Below are 18,708 nucleotides of genomic sequence, written 5' to 3' on the forward strand. Positions count from 1 at the left end.
ATTACTTCAAAACATTTTGCTTTGTGTTTCTGTAGCAGCTTTTTTCAGTTTCCCCTTTGCATCACCAGAACTGCTAAAGCTCTAAGTGCTTGATTATTTTTATTATTATAGTCATGACCTTTTTTTATTCCCTAGTGATCTATTTTCCTTTGTGCTTACAGAGTGACTGGAATTTATTAGGCTAGACAGAGACTTTCCAAATATCAAAGAATATCACTACAGTCAGAATGGGCTAACTTCCAATTGCATCACTGCTCATAAAAATAAATTAAGTTGAAATATGCTGCCGCACTAGTGATTAAAACAGTTAGCCTATTTGCCCTCCTGGCCATATTAACAATGTTCAGTGACTGCAGCAGTTAAAAATAAATGCACAAAAGGGCATTCCTGAATAATCAGGAGCTAATATTGCAAAGTCAATGGCTTCAGCAAAATGGATCTAAAACTTGGCTAGTGTCATCATGTACAAAAACGGTCAAAATGCTGAGCCTATATATAACTAAATCTATAGATGCAGGTGTTAGAAAAAACAAAGCTTTCAACTGAAATTTGCTTCCTTACATAGCAGAATGATAGAAATAAAAGTGTTTGCCTAGTTGGTGTTCTTTTTTTACTTTTTGCTTTGCCATTAACAGAGACATAACAATTAGACACTTCCCCCTGACAGCCAGGTCCCTGTTTCCAGTTAATTCTACAAGGAAATCTTATACTTCAGGCTACCCCAAGCCTGAGTGCAATGGCTTGCAATGGCATCTTCAACTGTTCTGATTCTAGGTTCTCTTGCTGGATTAAGGCACTGGTTGTTTTTCCTAGTATTGGTTATGGTAATATGTATTATTCATGCTTGATGGAGAAGTCATCTGCAGGAGAACAAGCAGATAATACAGTTGTGCAATTAGAAAAACAAGTCGCACTGCGTAAATGATGGGGAAGCTCTTGAATTAGATTAAGCTATACATCCTGGAAAACTTTCCCTCACACAAAAGCAATTTCGTAGCAAAGACTCTGATTGAACGACTATAGGTATATCTATAGCAAAAGTAATTTTGCATGGTAGGAATGTAATAGTAAAGTGAAACCATCAGTACTAACACCCCTCACACCTTCACAAAAAATACACCTATGCGCTGTGTCTGTATGTCGTCAGTAGGAGAGAGATAATAAACGTTTAGTTTCCAAGTCAGCCTATTTATCCATTACTTTACCTTAAGGGGTGGAACTCGGGGTTCTTCTCTGGGTGGCTGATCTTTATCAGGTGGACTTGTTGATGAAGCAGTACGGTTAGGCTGATCATCATCTATTCTAGCTCTCTTCTCTTTACAGATTCCAAAACTGTGCTGTTCTGCGGTCTTCCTCTTTGGGATCTCTGGGTCTCTATCATTCCTCACTTCGGGTGATTTTGTGGGTTCTAATGACTTGGAAGAGTGTGAACTCTCTAGACGGCTTTGGGTGCTGCCTGTTAGCTTGTGAGATTTACTTCTGCACACTTCAGAGAATGTAGCTTTCTCTAGAGATGAGGTATATAGTTTATCATGCGGCTTTGATGGAAGCAATTCAGTATTTTTGCCAACTGATCCTTCTGATAAGACAGCTACCTCTGATGGCAAGAGTGTACCTTTCTTGTCACCTCTCTGCTGAACACTGTGATTTTTAATTTTGATCACCTCTGGAGGAGAGTGTTCTGGGATGGATGCAATGTAGGATTTCTCAATTTCAGAATGTGACTTACATGGCTGATGACTGAGGTTTTTGCTTTGGGGCTCTTCCAATACTGAAGTATCAGGTATAATTGTTAGTGGACAAACTTTTATATTTTCAGGGACACTCTGAAGCTGCTTTGGTTGAACAAGACTCTCTTCTTGAACCACCTTAGGAATGGCAGAGCTTTCTTCTTTCAAAGTGGGAAGGGAGTCTTCCAACAAACACGGTGATTTCCTTTGTTGCAGAATAAGTCTTTCATTGCTTGGGGAATTAGAAACAGGAGATGTCTCTGATGGAAGAGGCAAACTATTTGCCATGGAAGTTTCAGAAGTTAGAAGAACAGAAGATACTGAAGATGTTTCTGATGTTAAAGGCAAATCAGACATCGGAGATGTTTCTGATGTTAAAGGTAAATTAGAAGCTGGTGATGCCTCTGATGTTAAAGGTAAATTTGACATCAGAGATGCTTCTGAGGTTACAGGTGAGGTGGACATTGGAGAGATTTCTGACATTAAAGGCGTGTGCAAGTTTTCATCACTGGCCTTTTGCTGAATATCACCTTCAATGTTTTCAGTACTGGACACTTCAGATGAGCAAGCTGTTTCAAGAGATGCTGGAGTACAGGGTTCCTCTGAAGTCGACTGAGTGTCTCCTCCAGGAGAGGCAATACAAACACATGGTCCTTCTGGACTTCCAGAGGAAAAGGAAGTTTCAGAAATACAAGCATTCTCAGACAACTGTTCCTCAGGGTCACTTTGAAGCTCCATATCCACCGCAATGCCTCCACCAGTGAATAAGGAGCCTTCCAAAGCAGCACTTTGCATTTCTGGTGCAATTAGCTCTTTTGCAGACTCAGAATCCTTCTCTGCTGTATCACTGACAGAGTTTGTGGATGAAGCTGATTGTGCCGGTGATACGCAATCCTCCAGCTGATCTATCACAACTGACATCTCCTCCTGAGGGCATTCTGACTTCAACTCCACTTTAATTTCAATGTGAGATACAGTATCAGTTACATCATTCATCATGACACAGGACTCAGTGCTGTCTGCGAGCTGTACTGCCGCTGTTTCTTCGTTTGTGCCAGCTGGACTTACTGACTCCTCAGAAAACTCAACATGTTCTGTTTTATGGTTCTCCTCCTGGCATTCACAAATACTTGTCTCAACCTCTTCAGCAATCTCCTCCTGAATGAGTGATTCTTCAGGTATCAGGATATCCTCTGAGTCTGCCGTTAGATCCTTGACAGGAACCTGTTCCATACTACAAAGAGGCGGACAATAATCTCTCTCTGGTAAAGGTGCAATTTTAGCACCTTTCTCTTCTTGGTCCTGAAAGGTTGCCTGCTTAGAAGGACCAGGTGTGCCAGAAGATCCACACAAAGAATTGCTCTCATCTTCATTGTTCTGCACTGCAGTGAGTTTCATTGATTCCCCTCTTGACATTCCCAGTCTAAATAAAAACATACAACATTAAAGAGGTCTTTTCATCACAGACATGGTAAAGGATTAAGTTCATCTTTCTCACCCATATCTTTTATTAACAAAAAGGACATATTTTCCAGTTTAAAATAGTGGTTTGGTTAAGTGGTGGTTGACTAATTTATATATGGTTTTATATATTTTGGAAACCTAACTACCCAGATTTTCTCACCAGTGTTAAAAGATGAGAGTATGTTTAAAATAAGTAATCTATTACTCATTATTTAACTATTTGGTACTTAATGAAAAAAGCAAGCTACACAGGTTCACCACGACTCATATTTTGTTTAAATCTGTTTGTTTTTATTTTTTCTTTAAGTACCAGCACCACAATGCAATACTAACATAGCATGCATTGCAGAAGAAAGGAACAACTATATCTTCTTCTATCAGTAACAGTTCTAAAGGAAATACCTTTTTTTCTCCTACACCTGCATTTAGGGTCCACACAGCTAGCCATATGGCTTAATTGCTGCACTTTAAAGAAAAAGCTGCACCTAAAACTAGTAAGGCAAATCATAAATCATGCATTTCAGTTTTGTAATTTGACAGTTATTTCAAATTTATTATGAAAATCAAAGTAACTCCATTTTGGCCTTAGTTTACAACTCAAGAGTCAATTATAAAGATCTCAGTTGACAGCTTGTATGTTTTTGCTCCATTCTTTCAGCAAACTAAATAATTCATTTAATATAAAACACATTCCTGAATAAACTGATTTATGTATATGCTATTCACTCAATTTCACTATAATTAAAGAGAAGTTTAACATTCTTTAGGAGCTAAAGAGACACATATTTATAATCTATGCATTTATTCTCAGGGATGAAGTGCAAAGGAACCATTCCTACATATACTTCTCAACATTTTCTTACCTTTGGCTCTGAAAATATTAGTGTAAAAGAAGTTTTATTACTTCAACAGAATTAAAAGAACCCACAACAAAACAAAAAAAAAAGCCAAGGGCTGAAAAAAATGGTTATTTCAAAAAGTGTCTGTGCTCTGACATCATCATTTCCTTCTAAGTACAGTGGAAGTACAGGTGTTCAGCATCTTTAGTAAGATTTTCCAAGCAGACTTTGTGCCTCAACAATTCCGTAATAGTAGAAAACACACAAGAGCTTAGTTGGAGGCCTTGAAAGGAATTTCACGTTCTTAAGTATCTTCTAATCTAATTAACAGAAGTTTGATTTCTGTTCTCATTTTAATCAGGAAACAAAGAATTGTATGAAAGTAAGCGAGCATAAAAGATACTCAGAAACAATGGAAGCAAGATAACTTGTTAGTGTGCAGCCAGAGGATATAAAGATCACAAAGGCTCATGTATATAGAAGTACAGAATAAACATGTAAAAACCCACAATCTGTGGTTGCATATTTTAAAAATACTGAACAGATGCATTACAGTGATAGCTGTAAATGCACGAGGGTAAAAAAGAAAAAAAAAAAAAAAAAGAAAAGAAAAAAGAAAACCAAAGCAGCCTGGAATTGGTACGTCAAAAAGCACTCTCACAGTAATTATTAATATTGCTTACTACTAGTCGCTTAATATGCACAATGTCTCCCCATTCCATCAAAAGGCTGAGGAAGGATCCTCTAGAGAGCAATTCAGAACAGCCAATTTTCATCTTCCATACTGAATGCATTTCAGAAAATGTGTTTTTCTTCTATATAGACTATAGGTTCCCTGTATAGTCAAAGTTAAGTGAGTGAAGTTTAGTTATGCAGGTTTAGGTGAATAACTTCCTTCCTCTAAAATTCCTCGTGTAAATGAGCAAAAGTTGTCTCAGGAAAATGAGGAGAGGAAAGAAACCCACTACATTACTAAAAACTGAATCACTGGTCTATTTTCCTTAGCTAGCTTACATCACAAAAAGATATTGCCTGATGGTTATCTTTATGGAATGAAAATCGGCAAAGGAATGAAGGACAGGATAAAGGTAAATGCAACTGTCACATGGGCAATACACAAATACAAACATTCTAGTAACATACTGAAGAAGAAGAAGTGTAAGAAAAAAAGGATAATCAGCAATAAAATTTAGAGGAGGTCTACCCAAAATTAAGCCTTTGATTTAGTGAGCTGGCAGTACTACTCTGACAGGTAACTCTCAGTGGAAAAAGAAATGACAATATCGACATAATAGAGTATAACCCTTGCAATCCTGGGTCAACAAGCCAGAAGAATGTGGATTTCTGGCAAAACAAATCAGTTGATCTTAAGAAAAATGATTGCAGAATGAAGTTTTTGTTTTTTAAAGTAAGTCAGAAAGAGGAAAAATGAACAACCATGAGGAAGTGGAAAGAAAACATAAATGGATGGATGTAAACTACAACGGACAGTCCCATGATAAACAGCCTGGGTGCAGATAAGAGCAAATGTAAGAAACACAATGTGTAGAGCCAACATGGAAGAAGCACTCTTAAGGACTCTGAATGCCATGAACTGGGGAGTGTGTAAAGATGTTTACAAAGATTCTGCATCTATTAATGGTCCTTCTTTAAGTATAAGGTGAAACCTGAATTTATTTATGGAATATCAAAAGATCAAAGTAACTGAACTCAGAGTAAAAATACCACATTTACAGTAAAGTGAGCAAGTCAGACTGCAAGAGAGATTCATTTTACAGACAGTAAATGTGAGAAATAGCTCAGGAAGCCTTCAAAATCTACTCCTTCAGTTGAACCAACATAGCTGAAAAGAGACAAAGCCCAATCATAATCAAAAGAAGTTTAAAAACCAAAGTGAAAAAAGGTGAGAACTTACACTGGGTAGAAACTATAGCAAAAGCTACCATCCAGTCAGTAAATAATGAGAAAAAGTACTTAGATCTGGCCAAGCAGCAAAGAAGCAGAATCTGCCTACACAAGAAGAATGCAAGTGAAACAATGCAAGAGCTGGGGAAAGGGCAGGGGGGGCAGATTCAATACCGTAGTCAAAATGGAAAGTATGTGCAATATGACATTTGGCATAACAATGTTGATGTCAGGAACCTATCAACCCAAATGACACGTATCACTGCAGACTGAGTAATTATCTGCCAACTATTATAGTGTCCAGCATTCACCTAGCACGGCAGGACTGCTGGCTCTGTAAAACTATGAGTATCACTCTCGGTGCATGTGACAGTCATTTGTGACTGAAGAACAGACTTCAGCTAGAGTGAGGTGCTCATGTTTTGCTGGTACTAAACTACTTCTTGTGGAAAGCCCTATGCCAATATCTTACATAGCCCTTCATGTTGGTAACCAACTCATCTCTTGACATGCATAATGAAAATCCATTATGTTCCTAATTTTAAAACCTAATTAATATTTTTTGATACTAAAGGGATCAATACCTGGACTACACTGAGGTCTCAAAGCTGCTAAGTAAGAAATTAAGCACTTGACAATAAGAAAGTCTGACATATTAAGAACCTAGAATTTCCCTTATATGTAAGGATAAAGTGGTGTAGAAATAGCATTCACACTGGGAGAAAGCACTTAGCAAGAATGTGTAAAACATATTAAAATGTATCTGTCCATTTGCCATTTGCTGCCTTGTTTTCACTACATTTCCCAGTGGTCCAAGGCAGTGGATTGTGAGAAGCGGCACTGTTACTGCAGAAACAACTCAGTTAATGCCTTAATCTTTAATCACTTAGATGAAGGGTTCCCTGTGCCCTGGATTTCCTAAGTAAAAAACATCTAAAACCAAAACTAAGACATCTCATGTGATGATGATTCCCATGGCACATTTTTTTCTGCCGAATATTATGTGTAAATTCCATTAAAACATACCTGGAAATAAAAAAAATGGATCAGAAACTTTTAAAAAATAAATGTATAATAATTAACACTTTTAATACTTATTAGTTTTAAAAACAGAGATGTAATTCTAACTATTGATGTTTAATGGCTGTTTAAAGCCATTTTTAAAAGGAAGACTCTTGGATGTTAAAGAGATGTGAATCTCCTTAAATTTTGATTTAAAAAAACCCTGAATATAAGAACTGAACCTTCAGCTGCTGCAGAATACCAGTTCTGTACCATCATCAATGAAATTGTGCTGACTCACCCCAGTTGTGCACCTGGAGTGTGTACCTGGAGTGAATTAATTTTAGTCGGTTAAGGGTACTTATTTATTCTTTGCAGCTCACTTCTAAAATTAGACTAGTCATTGTCACATTCATTTGTCTCTAGCCAATACTTGTTCTATGTCCTATATTCTGCTCCAACAAATGGCCATCTCAGTCAAACAATAAAAAATGCCATTTGATTTTAGAAACTTTCTAACTAGCTTAGAAAAAATAAAATAAAAACATACTACAAAAATATCTTTACAGGTCTTCTAGTCTGTAGAAGCTGTATTTATATTTTGCAGGAGGGAGGAATTGCCCTAATGCCATCTTTTAAAAGCTAATTAGAAAATACTCGCATGCTTAGGCCTTGTGTCTTAAGCTCTCCTTTGAATGAATTTTTATGGATGAGTTATGAACCTTTAAAAATGTAATTGTAATGCAAGTGCAGACACACCACTATAATTCAACCCACAACTTAAACTGGGGAATGACTGCCTTTGATAACTCCTTTATTAAGTTTTACAGCATATGATCGTGCTATGTGAAGCAGAGAATTATATTTTTATTTCCTCCTAAAAGAAAATAAAAAACCACTTTTATTTGCTTCAATACTTACTTTTCACCGTAAAACCTTTCAAAGAATTTTTCTTTCCAAGGTTCTGTTTTCTTTTCCTTTTCAATCTCTTGTCTGATGCGCAACTGCATTTCTGGTGTAAATTCTCCTAAAAAACAAATACTAATATATTGAATAAAAGTTGTCAAGGATTAGCTTAATATGGGTAATTATAAATCACAGATAAAAAGATGACATGCGGTGATTTCTGTGACGGTCATCCAACATTTCCAAAAGAAAATAATGAAAAGCAAAAGTGAATGTGACAGAAAGATTTAATTTACCATGTAACATAAGTATTTTAAAAGTACATTAGTGGGATTTAGTTGTGTGCATCTAGGTTTCCAAGGCTGGCAGTGATGAAAATGCTTGGATTCTTTTTTTTTAAACTGTTCAAATAAGGTGCCACAAGCAAGCTGTAAAAATGTACACTAAATTCAAAATGGAATCACCAATTTTTCTTTTGCTGAATTACTGGTCTAATACCACTTTCTATTCTTTCTATAAGTATTTCTCAAATGTAGAAAAAGAGACATTCTTCATAAAAACAATTAACCTTTGGTAAATCTGAGAACAAGTAGAGAGTTACCTTCTGCCAATCGCTGTTTCCACCCTTGTGCTGCGTATGCAAAGAATTCATTATTTAGAGCAGAACTACTGAGGCGCAAAACTCCATCACTTCCCATCTAGAAAATAAGCCGATGGTAGCAGAAGATAGTGTCAGAAATTACATAAAGCCAGAGTTCCAATTAAGGGAAATGGGGAGGGATAGGGAGTGGGAGTAAGAAAATGACCTACTACTACTAAAACAGTATTTTCATTATAGTCATTACTGCAAATGCAAGTGGGCATCAGCATGCTCTCTTCAGTTATCAGTATTACTGATGATAACTCAGTTTACAACTGATTGATGTGTTTTAATCACAGCCCTCTATCTCGAGCGTATGTCTAGAGCTATTGTACACAATCAAAAATCAGGATCATCATTATACTTGTGCATCTGCCTGAAATACAGTACAAAACAAATTAATTAAATGTAATGAAGACAGTAACTTTGCTGTTTCTAAATAAACCTAACACTCATGTTAGCTAATAGGCTGTACTGGCAGAAGAGTGGATGACAAGTAACCTTAACAAAATAACTGGTGTAAATTCAGCACTAAAACTAAGAACAGCTATACACATAATTTTACAGGCACCAACAGTGAAAACTGCGGAAGAACATAATTTTTTTTTTTCTTTCAACATTTGTCAAACATTCAATAATAAAACACCATTAAAAGTCTTAACAACAGTATTATCTACAATAACTTTTAAAAGTAATCCAACTATTGAGCTTTCTTTTACCATAAAGCTTAACACTTATTTCCAGGTTGTGAAGCTATGTCTGACTACTGAAGGAATTCTAATAACTGAAAAAAGTAATTCTATAAACCAAATTAGCAGTGGGTATCACTCTAGCATAATTAATAAACAGACAATAAAAACAAACTAGCAAACAGAGAAAGATGGGAAACAGCAGAACAGCTAATGTTGCTAGAACACTCTCACTACTTAACATCCTTTAAGGTAACTAAGAGATAAATGTTCAATAACACCATTTGTGATCTACCAGTAAAACCCAGCACATTTTCTAGCATGTTATACACACATTTTAGTGACATAACACCCCTTAATTCTCGGTGCTTGTTTCAAACTGGAGCCAGAAAGGAGACATGTCAGAAACTTTAAATGATATTCAGTTGTATGTCCCTCGCTAAGCTCTGTATTTCACTGATAATAGTGGCCCTACTTTTCAGAACAGTCTTTGCTAATTTACTCATTGCCTAGCTGGCATCCTGTCCCACAATAATTTCATAGGATTACACCAGAAAGATGTGAAGTAGTAAAAAGAGAATAGAGTGATAAGCATGGACTCTGAAAAACAGGCAATGCTACAGGCACTTGATTACAGCAAGAAAGTAGTATGTGTATGGTACCAGGGTGCCTCAGCAGGATGCGAGCCTACGGTACTGCTTCCTGCTATATGGCATTGCTTTGCCAACAAGTCATAGGAGTTGCGTTTAAGTAGGGTGTATATATAATGCTTCCATGCTTCTCATGATGTGCGTTGTGGAACACACGCACGTTAATTACAATTAGGCTATGACTAATGCTGAAACTGGAGAAAAACTAGAAAGAAACAGTGAAACATGCAGCAGAAGCAGCAAGAAAATAAAACCGGTGAGACAACACAAAGGCCATAAAGAACATGTACTTATTGTATAAAACAAACTGGTGTGACACATGATCTTCCTTCTGCACAAATGAACTTTTCCAGAAACAATAAAATTCCAGAATTAAAGTGAAATTTTTAGATACCAGCGCTTCTTGCACCTGAACAAAGAAACCAGTGCATGGTCGAAAACAACATTTACACAATTTCCTAAAAAGGTAAGATGAGAAGTTACAAAGAAAAGAATCACAAGTTGCTAAATAAACAAGTCTTTGTTCCTCAAAGAAAGGTGCTGAAGCTGCTTTCAGTTTCAACATAAAAGGAGATGAAGTAGTAACAGCCACTCATGTCAACATAGGTTTTACTCCAAACATTAGTATATTCAGGATTTGATCCCTAAGCCCCACACAGTGCTTTGCAGGAAAGAGTAATACAGACATGAAATTGTTATTTTCGTATTTAACCTCACTTAACTGTAAGCTGTCTCTGAAAGGCATGGTCCTCCTGAAACTCCATTGCTCAGCTGATGGAAAACAGTCTAGCTGTATCACTAGGCAGATCAACAAATCTCATAGGAAAGTAATAATTTGTGGACAAGAATTTTCTGTCACATCAGCAAGATGATCCAACTTATCCCAAGGTAATACGACCATCGGATCTCATGCAAAGTTGGAATACATCACAAGAGGCAGAAAGAGAATGCCACATTTCAGCAGCAATCCACTTTGATTGCACTAAACATAATACGAAACTGTAGCCAAGTATGATTGAGCTATTTCACTAGGCTGCATAAATCAAGAGCATCATGAAGATCGCCAGTTTACATTACCATGCAAATACAAGGAGAACCGTATTAGCTTCATTGTAACCCTGTTGTTCTAAGGACACGAGAAAAGCAAGCTTTGTAGGAAGAGTTACTGCATCTTTTATTTTATTGACTAAAGTACTGGGGGAAAAAAGTGCCAAGTTTTTGGGTGCATAATTTCTTATAAGGTGTCAAAAAGAAACTGCAACCCCCAAGCTAAATACTAGAAAGAGGTTCAACTAAATTCAGATGTTAATTAGTCCACCTGAGAGCAAACACATAGGCTGGAACTTCAGAAGAGAAAGCAAATGTTAGCAAGGTCATGGGTAAAGTTCATTAGTTCTTGTGGACCAGAAAAAATGCCAAGTAGTAAGTACCTGTGGAAGAAAAAGGAGGGGAAAAAGACCCCAGGAACAGCAGAAAGGGAGAATGAGAAAATTACAGCGGGTTACCTAAGAAGAAAATTTACTATAGGTAAACTAGCAATGGAACAATGCATCATTTGTGGACTGCATCAGGAAACAGATGTATGCTGTACTGACCACTTTAGATATTAACTGTAACAGCTTACAAGTATTAGGGAACCACGTACACAAGATCGAAAGTATGATGTTGAAGATGCTTAGGTTAAGAAAACTAAGAAGAACAAACTCAAGAAGTCACTGCTGACTTCATGATAGTCATTGCCTTTGATGAACTGGCAGAGGAGGACCTTCCCTGTGACCTGTGTTCATGGGACCACACAACTCATGGAAGATTTAAGTAGCTGGAACAGCCGACATCTAGACAGAAGAGTATACAATGTTACAGAAGGTGGGAACACCCTAATTAATTAGAGGAGACGCTTACAGTGATCTATTTTAACATGATATGAACAATTTCAGGCTAAAACACTACAGAGGCATGGATGAAAAAAGTCATCATCATCTAGACTTGATACACATAATTTAGGGTAAGAGATACCAATGGAAAAAAATGCAGGAAATAAAGTGTTGGTCAGCCACAGTGACTTCACCAAACTTGCTCAAAGATTTGAGATCAAAGAAAACCTGTGCTGGAAATGGAACAGGAAGAATTTATTCAGTCAGTTAGAGCTCAAAGAGAAAAGGATGAGGGAAAAAAGCCAAAGAAACTCATAATGGCCAAAGAGCTAAAGTGAATGAGATGGAAGTTTCCAAGATGTTACAAGAAGAAAAATGTACTAAGCAGAAGAAACCAGATCCAATACCAAATGAGGAAAGCAACCCAAACAGTTGGACTTGACGATCTCAAAGGTCTTTTCCAACCTAAATGATTCTATGACTCTATGAAATCAAATTAACAAGTTCAATCATTCAGCTATTTTTGATTAATTTAAAGATTTTATACAGGGAACAAAGTTTGAACAAGGTAGAACAGACAAAAAATGCACAATTTTACATCTAGTTGTTTTGAAAGAGTCTATCAGAAACAACAACACTACCAAAGATGTTATAATCCTTTTCTCAATAACCTAGACATGCGAAATCAGACTGACATTTTTTTTTCTCTTCTGTTAAACTTGGAAGGACTAAGAGGTCTTCATATTCACAATATTAGCTAACAATCTCTACTGAAATCTTTTTTATCTCACCCAGAGAACACATTTTCACCTAAGTCAAAAAGTTGAAGTGGAAATTGAAAATTCTGAAGCCAAAGGGCGTATTTACTTCTTTATGCTCTGATGATAGAGACAGCACAATTAACCACTAGGTCTGAATTAGAATTTGAAGAAACATGCCAATAATGCAGTTCCTAAATACACTGTTAATTTTTATGGTATTTAAAAAATGCTGTCCAACAGACACAGTGTGTTAATGAGCTGGAACAACAAATATTTCTTGGAAGGTTTATGTTTTATTCTGTTGAGCTTTAAATTTCTGTTTTTATGATTAAGCACAATGGCAGAATTGTGTTTTCTAATTAATGCTTCTGTGCAGAATTCACAATGGCTTTTAAAAGTTCCTTTTTTTATTGAAAGTAAGCCCAACCCCAGAACATATCTACTAAACCCCAACATCTGTTTGCATTTCAAAGCAAATGTCAAACACTTATCAAAAGGAACCGAGTAATCTTTCAATGAACTACTTCGATTATTTTCCTCCAAGTTCCACTGAAAATTCTCTTTTGACAATAAGGCAGGGATTATTTTTGTAGCTTAACCTGAAGATTCACACTGGTGGTTTAGTAGGGATACAGCAAGTACTGCATAGGTGTTACTGGTAGGTTACCTGACCTTTGCTAGAATGTTCAAAGACAAGCAATTAGCAAATCTGTTTCTCTCTCTCAAATTATTCAGAATTCTCCTATGCTATATAGAGTTCCTGTGTAGTATAACATATTTCTTATATGAAAGCTTATGTGTGAACATCATGCCATTTGACCATAATACAAAACTAAACAAAAAGTGAGAGAATTGAAGATTCATTCAAATTAAGTGTTCAGTACCACTCAAGAAATTACATCCTTTCTACAAACTGCTGCTAACCCTTTTCTGTGCTTTTATATTTTATCTTGGGGGAAGAACAGTCCTGTAATTCACACTTTCCCAAAGGTATGTAAAAGGAATTAAGTGCAAAGGATGGAAAGTATGAGAAAATACATTTTGATACTTTTGCATTAAAGCCTCCAAAATATGAAAAATTAAAAATTTAGGTGCATTTATACCATTATATATCACAGGAAAAAATACTTTCTATTTATGTATGTGGAGAGACACCACTGCCATTTTGTAACATGGAACAAATATGATTCTCCAGTACTGGGCACCAGCATCAAACTGACCTGTGATGAATGTCCAGTACAAGTCTAAATCACACATCTAAAGATGCAGTGACCGACTTTCTGAAGGCAAACACTTTGGAGAGCTGGCTAGACAACCTGGGCTAGGCTCATTTTACTCTTGACAATCACTGAGCAAAATTTCACAGGAGACACGGAAGACCACTATCTGTATTTTCCTCCCAGAATCTCTGCTACTAAGGGAAACTTTCTCCAAGAAACAGAACTGTTTGATGCCATGTACACAGAAATAAACACTTAATTTAGGTACTCTGCATCATCATTCTGGAAGACATATTCTGCTTCCATGAACAGTGAAGGAAGCGCAAAGATCAGATTCCTAATTAGGGCCTCTACATTTGCTTCCTAAGCTAGTCAGCATGAAACACCCCCTTGCAACCCAAATCCAAAAAGAACATCAATGGATATGATTGTAGCATACCAGATGCTCTCTTGCTCCACAAAATGCCCAAAGGATTAAAAATTGCTGTCAAATCTAGTAAGAAGTAATAGTAAACTTCAGAAGAGATTGCAACAACCTGATGCGTGTCTCAACATGCAGGAGCTTCTACCAATTGCTTTGCTCTGAATGCAGACTACTGTAAACTGGGTACTGTGGAACACACACTTCGGGGACTAATTTTTGTGGGTTTCTTACACATCTGTTATATTGGGTAGGCCAACTGTGTCCAAAGTCAAGTGTGCTGATCTTCTAAATTTCCACCACTTCCTACTGGTGATGATGCCGTCTGATGCACTAACTACTCCTTCATGCCACAGCATCTTTGTCAGCAAAAAACAGATTTCACGGTGCTTAACACCAAGCTTGATGGTTCATGTTGTAACAGCAGTGAATTGCCTTCTCTTTTAAAGGCCTTACTTTCCAAAATAGGCTACCTACTCAGATGACTTTAGCCACCCGAATACAGATGTAAGCAATAACTATAGCTATCAACTAGCTTAATAGAAAACATTGACATTAGGCCTGAGACTTTTTCAAGGCTTGTGAAGCAGTATGTGGAATGCAAGACAGAAAGCGCAAAAGTTTGGCCCATTTGTGCTGGTTTTGGCTGGGATACAGTTAATTTTCTTCATAGTAGCTAGTAGAGAGCTTATTTTGGATTTGTGCTGAAAACTGTGTTGATAATACAGGGATGTCTTCATCGCTGCTGAGCAGTGCTTTCACAGAATCAATGCCTTTTCCCATTCTTTCACTGCCACACCAGCCAGCAGGCTGGGGGTGCACAAGAAGCTGGGAAGGGACACAGCTGTTCTAGCTGTATTCCAACCAACCAAAAAGATATTCCAGACCATATGACGCCATGCTCAGCAATAAAAAGCTGGGGGAAGAAGGAGGGATGTTCAGAGTGATGGCGTTTGTCTTCCCATATACCATTACATGTGACAGAGCCCTGCTTTCCCGGGGACAGCTGAACACCTGTCTGCTGACTGGAAGTAGCAAATGAGTTCCTTGTTTTACTTTGCTTGTGTGCACAGCTTTTGCTTTATCTGTTAAACTGTTATCTCACAATATTTTGTCATGACGTTTTCTCACTTCTACTCTTCTGGTTTCTCCCCTGTCCCACTGGGAACGAGTGAGCGAGCAGCTATGTGGGGCTTAGTTGCCACCAGGGTTAAATCACTACACCAGTTCACAGTAAGTCCCCAAGTGATACTACCAAGTATCTGTGTACACCACCAAAACTAGATGCTTGCCACCTGTGATCAGTGGTTTCAGGCCACTACTTAAAGTGCTTTTGGGATTCTTTGAGAAGGTGAATATAAGGGGTGACTGCTTGCAATCATATTAAAAACAGTATCTAAACTCATACTTTACAAACTATCATTTGATTACAAAGATTAATATTTGCTATTGATGATTTCTATAGTGTTAGTGCCAAAGGCATACAAGTTTAGACCCTACAGCTCTATCTACACAAATGTAACTTAAAAAGTAATGAAGGGTGGTGGCATTCCTGGAATGCTGGGTAAATGTCTGGATGTGGCCCAGATTTCCAATCTCCAGTTACAGTCAATGCAGGTGTAGCTGATGCACTCAGTGGAGCCTAGAGGGCTATTCAGCTGACCGACAAGTCAGCATCTACTTCCCAGTGAGACAAATAGCTCTTCAGGCTCTTTGTTCATGCACTGACTCAATGTGTGTTGTTCGTAATGGAGTGTAGACACTTGGCACACTTGCAGACATACACATTTAGATGTCTTCATTTGGAGGGGAATCATCCTTCTCCGAGTCAAACAGCTCAGAAACTGAATACGGAAAGGCTACAAAGAGGTAGCAACGTTGCAACAATAGGAAAGCACAGTAACAAAAGCACTGACCAAATTAATTCCTGTTAATGCTTGTAAAACACAACATAAGGAGGCAATACATTCCCGAAGGCCACCTACCTTGTCATTAACTACTGGAAACTTAAAAAAGACATCCTTTATCACACAGATCAGAACTAAATATAAGCTCTGTGGATACATTTGTACAAAATCTTCCAGGTATAAGCAGTCACAAACATGCTCCTGAGCACTGACACAACAAACTATAAACCCACATCTGCTGGCAATGGACATCAATACATTCCTATTCCTCTTGAAACAGCATGTTTAGAAGAGGCACAGGTAAATTTTAAATAAGCAGTCTCAGGCACCAGTAACTAGTTTACATGTGCGACTGTTTGGCAAGATTGAAATTCATATATAGCAGTACAATGCACCCAAACACACCATCAGAGAATAAAAAGGTCTCTGCATGCTAAACCCTCCAAAACTTCATATGATCCTTATATACAGAGAAACGTAATCCCCAAATTAGAACCTGTTCTGAAAAAAGGGATGGAACCAAACCCAAGATTAGACTAAGAAAAGCCAGTGCTCCCAGTGTCCAAGAAATTTACCGCCTCCAAAGAGGATTGCAAGGAGGGAATGAAAGGGAATGAGGACAACAGAGACTATCCGATGAACCTCATGAAGGTCTTGGCAGGTATGATGCCTACAAAATCTACCAATTTCACCAGTTATTAAACTTTGGTGCCCATCTACCTTCACTGTAAGAACACAGCCAAAATGAGATTAAGTGGATCAGAAGTTATCAGTAGTAACAGACATATATTGGTAATGAAGTCATGGTTTAATAGGTGCTATCAGCAGAACAGCTTTGGCATCTTTACTTACAGGGTGATGCCCCAAGAAGGTTTTGAGATATGGCAATAGGTAAGCAAAGATGAAAAAGAGCCCTCACAGAGGAAAGGAACGTTCTGTAAAGACAGACTTGTTATTTTCTCCAAAATTTGGAAGCTGTATTTATATAGATGGCCCAATAGTATGGACAAATCAAATCAAATACTGTTCTGTGGACCACTGCCAAAACAAGTTTATTTATAAAAGGAGGGGTTAAAGAAGGGGCCAACGTGATGACAGTGGTACATTTATCTCAGTCTTTGATGGCTGAACACTAACGTGAGAAATACAAATGGTATGTAGGAGGACTTTGAAGATTTAGTTGGCAATCAACATTTTGACTTAATTGGCAAAATGGAGATCTGATAATTCATATAGCTGATAGTAATGTAAAAGACTAAAGCTTGTTTGGGAAAAGGAAGAAATGGCAACAGAATTTAAAAAAAATGTGTTTCAAGTAGGCATACTTCCATAAATGCAGAATTAGTTGGGAGAATCCCCAGGAACGTTGTGCTAGTGAAAAAGTAGTTAAAGAAACCTCACAGTTCTTTAAATAAACAATACTTACCACATGTAGTGCAAAGCCTCCTGCAAAGGAATAACGGGAATTGTACAGTGAAACCATATTGTCCTAGTTAGGACCTCACTGTTGATCTCGCATCATGCAGGGAATGGAAATGAGGTCAACTTACTAAGCAGGAATACTACAGCAGAACATGGTATAATGGACCAAATTTAAGACACTGTTGGCAAGGAACACATCAAACTTCAGAAGAAATAATTATGGAAGTACGTTAGGAGCAAGATGATGGTGAAAGTTAGCCCATTGTGCAACAGGGGAAAAATTAGAGGGATACAGACACAGAGCCAATGTTCATACTGCCTTTTTTGCATCCATCTTCACCACAAATCTGCTGCATTGAGGTGCTTAATACAATTAATTCCAGCCACAAAAGGCAAAAGGGTACGATCTCATGCTTGAACAAGCAAGGAGCTGAATAAATATTACTTAAATGCACTCAAATCATCTGGGCTTGATAGACTATCTTGTTAAATGTCCAGTTATGAATCTGTCTCAGAACTTTTAAAAGATGCATTTCAGAACAGTGAAGAGGGAAGAGGATAATTGCAAAATTATATGTGCTGGCTATATGTATACAGCACATATGCATCACCTGTGCATAAAGAAGGGGATAAGCACAGCTAAGGACTTTCAGACTAAGCCAGCTTCAGAAGAACTCCTATGGCCTACTCAAAGACTGCCAATTCTTTTTTGAGATGCCCTAGTGTGTCCTAAGATAGTCATATGGACACACTGTGGGCAGATAGAACCCAGAACCTACAGAGCACCTATAACCTTTTGAAGAAGTTGGGTACTAGACAACATAGCTCAGTGCATCTCAATTGATACAAGAAGCCCATGTTTTAGTATCTTGCTTGTTCTCCCTGTCTTCAAGATTTGGAGAATATGTGTAATGATTAAAGCACAAGACATCACACTACACACAACTGCCTGGAAGCTAACAAGGAGCTGAACAACAGCCAACACAGATTTGTCAAGAATAGGTCACGTCAAGTCAGTCAATTTTCCTTCTGACAGCGTAAAAGGCCTTGTGATAGAAGAGAAACAGCACAAGTTTTAGAACTTGATTTTAGCAATGCTGTGTCACATTTTCTTAAGCAAATCCAGGATATATAAATTGTAATTAGGTGGCTACAGAACTACTCAGAACTCTACTTAGGGAACTATTGTTTATTACCAACTGGGAGGCTGTATTTCAGGGGCATGATAAAAAATCGGAAGGGATTTTCAAATACCATTAGTCAGAGAGGGTCTGAGTA

General features: G+C 37.5%; 1 protein-coding gene across 4 annotated transcripts in view; it reads right to left on the reverse strand.

Annotated features, from left to right (window-relative positions):
• Positions 1-18,708, reverse strand: part of ASXL3 (ASXL transcriptional regulator 3) — a 135,815-nt gene that overhangs the window by 12,631 nt on the left and 104,476 nt on the right. For 3 of the 4 annotated variants that reach the window (XM_080381520.1, XM_080381522.1, XM_080381521.1), the window contains 3 exons: positions 8,448-8,544; positions 7,862-7,967; positions 1,206-3,153 (listed from right to left, as the gene is read on the reverse strand). In XM_080381520.1, coding sequence (XP_080237646.1) covers positions 1,206-3,153; positions 7,862-7,967; positions 8,448-8,544 — 2,151 coding nt within the window. Of the gene's footprint in view, positions 1-1,205; positions 3,154-7,861; positions 7,982-8,447; positions 8,545-18,708 lie in introns of those variants that run through there. The other variant, XM_080381523.1, reaches the window with a different exon arrangement.

Source organism: Falco punctatus (assembly GCF_963210335.1).
Source record: "Falco punctatus genome assembly, chromosome: 3".
In the NCBI taxonomy this organism is placed as follows: domain Eukaryota; kingdom Metazoa; phylum Chordata; class Aves; order Falconiformes; family Falconidae; genus Falco; species Falco punctatus.